This window comes from Hydra viridissima, unplaced genomic scaffold (assembly GCF_058129835.1).
Source record: "Hydra viridissima isolate aposymbiotic clone 2 unplaced genomic scaffold, HvirCarnegie_v1 scaffold_3, whole genome shotgun sequence".
In the NCBI taxonomy this organism is placed as follows: Eukaryota; Metazoa; Cnidaria; class Hydrozoa; order Anthoathecata; family Hydridae; genus Hydra; species Hydra viridissima.
Genome location: NW_028324302.1, coordinates 4,775,001 through 4,783,769, shown reverse-complemented (window position 1 = coordinate 4,783,769; position 8,769 = coordinate 4,775,001). Strand labels below are relative to the sequence as shown.

General features: G+C 30.4%; 1 protein-coding gene across 1 annotated transcript; it reads right to left on the bottom strand.

The window, feature by feature from the left end:
- Window positions 1–1,346: 1,346 nt before the first annotated feature.
- Window positions 1,347–8,637, bottom strand: LOC149890689 (uncharacterized). The gene is made up of 2 exons (XM_090082964.1): window positions 8,481–8,637; window positions 1,347–2,521 (listed from the first exon to the last, which is right to left on the bottom strand). Exon 2 carries the CDS (start codon window positions 2,495–2,497, stop codon window positions 1,433–1,435), a length of 1,065 nt encoding a protein of 354 aa, XP_089939090.1. The 5' UTR covers window positions 2,498–2,521; window positions 8,481–8,637; the 3' UTR covers window positions 1,347–1,432.
- Between the last annotated feature and the right edge of the window lie 132 nt (window positions 8,638–8,769).

Below are 8,769 nucleotides of genomic sequence, written 5' to 3'. Positions count from 1 at the left end.
TGTGATGAGTCACTTTTAAAAAAAAAAGTGTTTTATATGAGAACGAGAAAAATGCAAAAGGAGAAAGGATTTCTGATGTTTTAATTGTTTCTTGCAACAAACTTTGAACAATGGTTTCTTTAGTAGCACTAGGCTAATCATCTTAATGATTAACAAAATTTATACAATGCCAGAGGAGGTATCTTATTATCAACAACTGTTACGTGTTTTTTAAATGTTTGTTATACAAAACGATAACCTAGTTAAATCAACTTCTGTACAGAAGTTGATTTAACTAGGTTAGTTGATTTAACTTTAAATTATAGTTTAAACTTTTGTGCAATAGTTATTTGCTTGCTTTCTAAAATACTTAACAAATTTTTAATTTTTTAAATCTGCTTTAGTGAAGGGAAATGTAACCTAAGTGCTTTTGTAATAGGGAAATGGCACCTTGGAAGAGGAAATTAGGTTTACTCTATCAGTAACATAACAATCCTCCATCAAAATAGCGAGGTAAATTATACAGCCAAAAAATTTTAAGCTTTTATATGAAAGCAGCCACATATAGGTGTTATCATACCCTGTTTCTAACTGAAGATTTATGATACATATTAAAGCTAATGGTTGGTGGTAGAATAAAAGATGATTTTAAAGATGCTCAAGGGATACTAAATCAATTTTATCCCAAAATGTTTGGCCGAAATCAATATCACCTTAGGTGCCCTGTCCTGTATCTAAAATTTTAATAATATAATGGAAATTACATTCTTTTTTAAAGACTTGAGAAAAGAATACTGAATGAAAAATACAACTTTACCTAATGAATATATCAGTTTATTAGAAAATCTTTCTAATATGATGATGTTGCACTAAGATTAAACATACATGATAGAAAGTCCCAAAAAAATTCGAAGTTAATGACACATTAAAACTCAAAATTAACCAATAAAATAGACTTAAAGTGAATTTCATCTCATAAAGGGAATTAAAAAATAACACAAGTAAAATTTATAAAACTGGTCCAAATATAAGAAGGTGTTAATGAAGAATTTAGACTAAAGATTTAATACAATTTATTTTGATTATGTTAAACATAATGTTGTCAATATAAATTATATTGATATACATGTTTATATTGATATATTGTTGTTGTATTGTTATACACGTTTATGTTGTATTACACATGTTATATTGATATACACGTTTGATTTTAAAGTATATTTGAAATACAACTCCAACAAAGTATGTTAGGAACAATCGAATAAATTATATTACATAATTTATTCGATTGTTCCTAACATACTTTGTTGGAGTTGTATTTCAAATATACTTCAAAATCAAACGTGTCTGAAATAATAAAACTCCTGCATGATATAGACTCATGATTAGGCAAAATGTAATGCATATGATACAAAAATATTACATAAAAAATTTTATGTGTCTACTTTTAAAGTTACTTTAAAAAGTTCTTCATCGAAAGAATTTCATTATTTAAATAATCTCTTAAAGAAATCAATGACTTTAATCTTACATCTACATTACTTCCAAGTGTTTCAACTATCAACGGTTGTTGAGAGCTTGAACCTAAAACTATAACTGAGGTATCTTTTTGTAACGCAACCTCTACAAGAGCTTTTCGTAGATCAGATTTTGACAATTGTTTTGACTCCGGTGCTTCATTTGTTTGATTGGATTGGGTTGTTACTGGACTGGGTTTTGGTAAGTCGTTCAGTGTATTTTGAGCATTGCGTGTGTTTTTATTTAATGTTATTCCTCTTGTGCCATCGCCCAGAAAAGTGTCAGAGTATACTCTTAAAAAGCTTTTATCAATAACTAAACCGCCAAAATTAAAGCAGCTTTGGAGATTGCCTAGTGCCACAGGTTCAGAGAAGTTTTCAAGCAAACCTTTTAAACAGGTGACAAAAATTGTTTTAAATCCTTCCTTTTGAAGACTGCTCCATATGACATCTTCCTTAATATCAGAAGTAAAGTCCTTGCTTTGTACTTTAACATAAGTAGTGCGATCTGTTAAAGAAAGTCTCAAAGCATGACTGTTACGTACAACGAATGCCAAGTTCACTTTGTACTTGTTTGAATTATACTTTTCACAAAAGTCATTAAACGGCATTGGATTTTGAAGATTAGCTTGAGCCCGAGAAATCAAGGAAAGGTCTTTATTAATAATGCTAATTAAATTTGCACCATCATCTGTTCTTTCGTAGCTTTCACTGGGTTTTCGTAACGATAGCTTGAAATCATTGCCAATAATTGATAATGCAAAAACATTACGGTTTCTCAAAAAAAGATTTTCTGTGATCATCCAGCTTAAGCCTAATGATTTAAAAGTGACATTCAAGTACGACAAACTGATGGGAACCTTGGTTTCACCTAATATATGTTTCAAAATGCTCACTAAAGTATATTCTGGATCTTGTTGTGGCTGCACTTGGTGAACCGAAGAACTCATTCGTAGTGAGAAAAATTGTCTTGATAAGTTATCTTTATCATAACTTGCCATTCTTTTTTAATAATAGGTGTTTCTCTAAAAATATATTCAAAAAATTGCTAGTAAGCCTGACAAATTTTAATATGTTCCGAATCCCAAGCAATCTGTTCAAAAGAAAACTTTTATGAGAAAAAATCTGATTTTAAATTAAAAGATAATTTAGTATAACCAAGAGTTTAACCAGTGATTCAAAAAATGCATACTTAGGGTAATTGTACACCAAGGGTTAGAGTTATGGTTGAGCAAGGTTCTTATGAAAATTGCGATGCATTTTTCTAGGCACTTTTTAAGTCTATTTTTTCGAAAGGCTTAAGAGCCTGGTTACAATGTAAGAAGAATATTTTCAAAATATTTAATATGGAGAAAGAGGGAGGGGGTCAACATATTTGAATTTAAAAAATCATTTTTTTAAAAAACTACCATATTAGTTTGACTATGGATAAAAGTATCTTGAATAGAAGTAAAGATGAAAGAAACTTTAACTAAAAAAAGAATTTTTGGAAAAAATTCTTCATTTTTTTATTTATATTTTAATATAAGGGACAGTAAGGAGCTTTGGTGTTCTTAATGATCCACTGATTTAATGAATAAATCAAATACTTATTTTAGAAATATTTTACAAACAGGTTTGTAGTAAAGTTTGATTTATAAAGGCTAGGACATTCATTTAAAAAAGTGACCGGTATAACAGTTTTTTAGGGTAATGTTCGAAATTCGGAGTCTTTTTCCTATTCTCTGAAGTCTCATTAATAAAATTTAAAAAAATTTCAAACATATTTTTAATATTTTTTTAGTAATGGTAATTTAGATATAGTTAGCAATATTTAAGGTTCCTTGATGTAAAGTCCGGAAAAAAAAAAGGAATTGCTAAAACAAGCTACAGCAAAAAAATGTCAGAAAAAGAAAGAAAGGGGTGGAAAGATTTCAGATGATGATGATGTATATAAAATATAACAGGTACCACTTCCATTAAATTGAGCTGTTGAACTAAGTTTTATAAAGTATTAAATTGAGCTGTTGTATTAAATTGAGCTGTTGAACTAAGTTTTATAAAGTAAATAAACGTAGAAATTGTTAAAAACAAAAAAAAGTAATTTCTACGTTCGTTAACATCGCTAAAATAGTCAAAAGAATGGTACCAATGCCGCGTAATGACAACAAACCACATCAAATAAGGTGAGCGAAGGAGAGTGCCTGGGCACCTCCTTTACCTTAAAATTAAAGAAAAAGGCTACATTCATTCAAATAATTTTATAGCATATTATAAAACTTCGATTTGAGATGAGATAATCGAAAGTGACAAACATTTAAAAAATAGTTTTCGTCGGTTGTTGTCAATAGCGAAACGGGGGGTTTTTAACGAGCTAACGAGCTAAAAGTTCATGGAAAAATTTAAATCAATTTGTAAATATGCACGTATAGAAGTCGTAATAGCATATGAGCTACGCAATCAGATATTTTATAGCGTGCTATGAAGGTATTTAAGAGTCCACAATAAAACTTTCAATCCCTGATTATTTATGTGAATAAGAAACTAACAACGTTTATAGTTAGATTGACAGAAATGTTTCCAAATAAGTTCATTAGTGGTCACACCTATACTCGACCCACTCCAAAAGGTGTTGAAGAAACCATCTTATAAATCAAATAGCCTCGCAGTTTTTTGTTGTTTATTTTTATAGATATGATGGTCCTTGAAATATAAGATTGATGTAAGATTCTTATTATTCAGTCCGTAGTTTAAGTTTGCTTGTTGATGCTTCTAGCGTTAAGTAATGTTTTTATTGAATTATTAAAGAACAGCTATCCTTCATTTATAATTTATAATTTCAAACATATATTCACATAACTACTCTAAGAACTAAAAAAAAAAAAGAAAAATTTCAACCTTTTTTTTTTTAAATATATTAAAATTCAAACAAATTCATTGATGCTGTTGACAAATCGATATTGAACAAGTACACACGGTTATCATGGATCATGATAATGCCAACCTACCTGACCCAAAAACGTTATTTATATGGGATGATAGCGTACACACTAAGGTACCCTGTGATAGAAATTTTGAAATCTTTTTGTTTTGTCCGCGGAAAATAATTTCATTTAAATGTTCAAATTGAGTGAAATTATGACTTCATAGTGCACCAATGAAAACACCCGTAGAATGAGAACTACTCTAAATAATTTGATAAAAGTTGGTACAAATGTAGCCTATATCTACTCCAAACTCTGGATAATATTTCAGTTGGATTGGTTAACCAGTTAAGGATCTATAGCAGTTTTAGTTTAAATTTTGTAAGTTTTTTGCTACTTATACCTCAAAACGTTACCGATAACTGTGATGTTTGGTCACTATTTTCAAAGTAATGGTTTTATGAGTGTTCTACGATGTAATACCGACATTTTTTATTATGATTATTTAATTGCTACATGTACCGTTTTCATTTTATAGACCAAAGTATTGATTTATTATTTAAAGCGTGGTTTGACTTATATAACAAATATGTATAGTGTAAAAATCTCAACATTTCCTAAAGTATAAACTACTGCCAAAATGCAAAAAAACCCTAAAGAAATGTGAAAAACCTGGTCAATGGTTGCTAAAACAAAAAAAAATGCGTCTGTTAACAAATTTTTTTTTCTCTTGAGGCTTCACATTAAATCTTAAATACATTTACTTTCAAAGCTAGGTGAAAGAATAACAATTTAAACCCTGTTTTTTACATTACCATCAAGTTTTTGACAACACCATTAATTTTTACATTGTATTACCATTAAATAGCATCTGATTACAAATTAAGAAATGTTTTTTGATTTTTTCCACAAAAAATTTATTAATTAATAGCTCAATATATTCTTTCAGTAGAAATATTCTACAACACTATTTTAAATGTAATATCAAAATTCATAGTATTTAAATTAATAGCATTTAAGGATAAAGTTTGTTAAAATGTTCATTATAAACCGTAAGCTATGATTCTCTGCTCCTTAGCTCTCTAATAACTCAAATTATGCCAGCAGTTCTTTAAGGATGCTTACTGTTTAGATCAGTTATGCAGCACAACAATGTATTTGTACTGTTGTTGATGAAAATCTTGATGAGCAGTTTCGACAGTTTGTTCACTATAGGGCTCCAGGGTTGATCATTTAAGACTGATGAAATCCTTGATGTGGTAAAAGACGCTGTGAATTTTAGGTGTTACCAGTTATAATTAAGTTACACTTTTTGAAATTTTCAGCTCTTTTAGTGAAGTCCGGCTGTAGGATGAAAAATGTTGGGAACTAAGTTTGTATCAGTAAGTTGCTGCAGTACATTCACATTTTTAACTCTTTCACTGCCGGCGTCTACAAAAGGAGACAGAAATTTGGTCGGATTTTTTTATTAATAAAACCGGATAAAACCCTTCTGCATTTGCTTCCGTAGAACTGGCTTCCAGGATATGGGCTTTGTTGAATGTGGGAGGCAGCTGCCCACTTAACAGCTTCTATTCAAGCAGATTTAAAGATCTTGAAAAGATGATTGACAACTCCTAAGAGGAGATACAATTTCATCGCTGGAATGATTTCCAAAATAAGAACATTTTTAGGCCTGCTGATGATTGGCTTTCAAATGTTATTGCCGAACAGCTTTGCATTAGCAACAACCCCGCCAGATTGCTGAAAAAGACTCAAGGTTAGATTTGATGAAGCCCAGTGTTTGCAAGTTTCTAGATTTGGCAAGACACTTGGATTTGATATCACACCCATTTGCAAGGATGCATACTTGAATGGGTTTGAAGACCACAAACTACATTGGGAAGTTTCATATCACAAGCCAAAATTAGTTAAAGTCCATTTGCATTAATCAGTTATCATTATTGAAGTGAGTCTTTTCCAGTCCTTTGAGTGAGAGGCTGTTTTTGTGGCGGTGAGCTGGTTTCATCCCATAACGCAGTATCGACAATTCTTAGACAAAACTTGAGAAAACCTTTGCCACCATCAATTCCGAGCTTAACAAAATAGCCACCAGAAATTTTGAGAGATTGAATAACATGGTTCACAAGGCTTGATAAATCATGGCAATTAGCAACAACCCGAACTGTACCAGAGTCTCCTTTTCCATCAGTGATTTTGCATATTTTGTGTTTATAATAAACTTTGTTTAGAAAGTTTGGATAAAACATTTAAATCATTCGTTTTCGTCAAAGAAACTTGTAAAAAGTATACTTCCTGAAATCTATATAGTCTCATTTCTTAACAGTAAAGAAATTTTTTCAGTAGATGTATGTAAAAATTATTTAAGTATAATTATTTCGCGGGGCTAATTGTAAGTGGAGGTTCACCGGATGCTTTAGCAAGTTGAACAGTTCCTTCCGGAGATAATTCTTTATTGGAAATAACTTGAGATGCAATTTGTTCGGCTGCTTTGGCATCTTTGGCTGCTAGAGATTGAAGGTTTTCCCTGTACTTTATTTGAGATAATTGGTGTGACAAACCTTTTTCAAAAGGGCTGAGGCATGTAAAGCACACTTGGTCCTTTCTTAATTGTGGTTTGCTCTTCAAGATGATGTTTTTTTTGCAGCTATGAACGACTAATTTGGCAGATTAGGCAATAACATATCGTGTCTCTTGTTCAAGTCTCACAAAGGGGGGAGTGCAACTTTCTTCCCCTCTAGTTCTGCACAATTCGCAGAGTTCTTGTGGTACCCGAGAATCACTGATATTGATCTTGGTCTTATACAGTTGGCATATTGGATCTGCTTGGAAAATAGTAAGCTATCTTAAACATTTTTTCAGGCAGAGCAAGCACACAAACTTTCAATTTTCATCATGAATCTTTGCTTGATTTGACATTGTGTTAATTCACTAACTTTACTAAATAAAACTCTGCCATTTACAAAGTTTCACCTAAATTTATTTGGATAACAATCCACTTAACATAATTACAATAATTAACATACTTGTAATTATTTAAATTAAAGATACTTGTCACACATGATAATAATTTAGATTGGATCTTATTTGATGAGACAGCCCTGTAAACGATTTTTACTGCTCTTCAAAGAACTATTCTCCCTTCATAACATTTCTCTCTTCAAAAATTATTGCACTTTCAGAAAACGTTTGATAGAGGTATTCTCTTTTTGTGTCTCTGCAATTATTTTTATAAAATTTTTTGAAATTTTGTTTCAAAACAACACTAATCTGTAAAGATTGATTTTCCTCGGACTGACCCTCCGAACTTTTTAGCGGTGAGTTATCTTAGTTTTCTTAACTTTTTTAAGTCAATTATCTTAGCCAATATAAAAAATATTCGGTTTTCTCATAGTTTTTTCTTTTAAGAGAAATAAATATTTTTTTATTTTCTATCTAGGTATCCTTAGAAAAGCTTTTCAATCATCTTTTAGGACTTTTTTGCATTTTGGCAGAAGTTTATACCTTAGGAAATGTTGAGATTTTTACACTATGCATATGCCAAGTCAAACCACGCTTTAAATAACAAATCATTATTTTGGTCTATAAAATGAAAACGGCACATGTAGCAATTAAAAAATGATAATAAAAAATGTCGAACACTCATGAAACCATAATTTTGAAAATAGTGACCGAACATCACAGTTATCGGTAACGTTTTGAGGTATAAGTAGCAAAAAACTTACAAAATTTAAACTAAAACTGCTATAGATCCTTAATCAGTTAAACAATCCAACTGAAATATTATCCAGAGTTTGGAGTAGATATAGGCTACATTTGTACCAACTTTTATCAAGTTATATAGAGTGGTTCTCATTCTACTGGTGCACTATGAAGTCATAAGTTCACTCAATTTGAACATTTAAATAAAATTATTTTCCGCGGACAAAATAAAAAGATTTCAAAATTTCTATCACAGGGTACCTTAGTATGTACGCTATCATCCCATATAAGTGGCGTTTTTGGGTCAGGTAGGTTGGCATTATTATGATCCATGATAATCGTGTACACTTTTGCTCTTTTTGAGTTATTGAAAACAAACCTTATTAAAACTTGTTCTCAAAAATTCTTGCTTCAACTTTTATTAGAACTTGATAAAGCTTGATAAAATAATGAAAATGCTTCTTCAGATATTGTTCATCGTTAACATTCATTGAAAAAGCATGTTTTTTTACAATGAGTTGTATTGGATCAGTTGATAAAGCTGTTGTTGATTGATTTAATAAAAATTCGGTCAAATATTTGCCAAAGTAATAAAAATCAGGGGGTCAGGATACATTAAGTTTTTCCATCAACTTCTTATACATAATGTATAATATTATGTTCATTTT

Bases quoted from the DNA above. Each gene is read 5' to 3' on its own strand.
- LOC149890689 (XM_090082964.1), bottom strand. From the start codon at position 2,497: ATGGCAAGTTATGATAAAGATAACTTATCAAGACAATTTTTCTCACTA.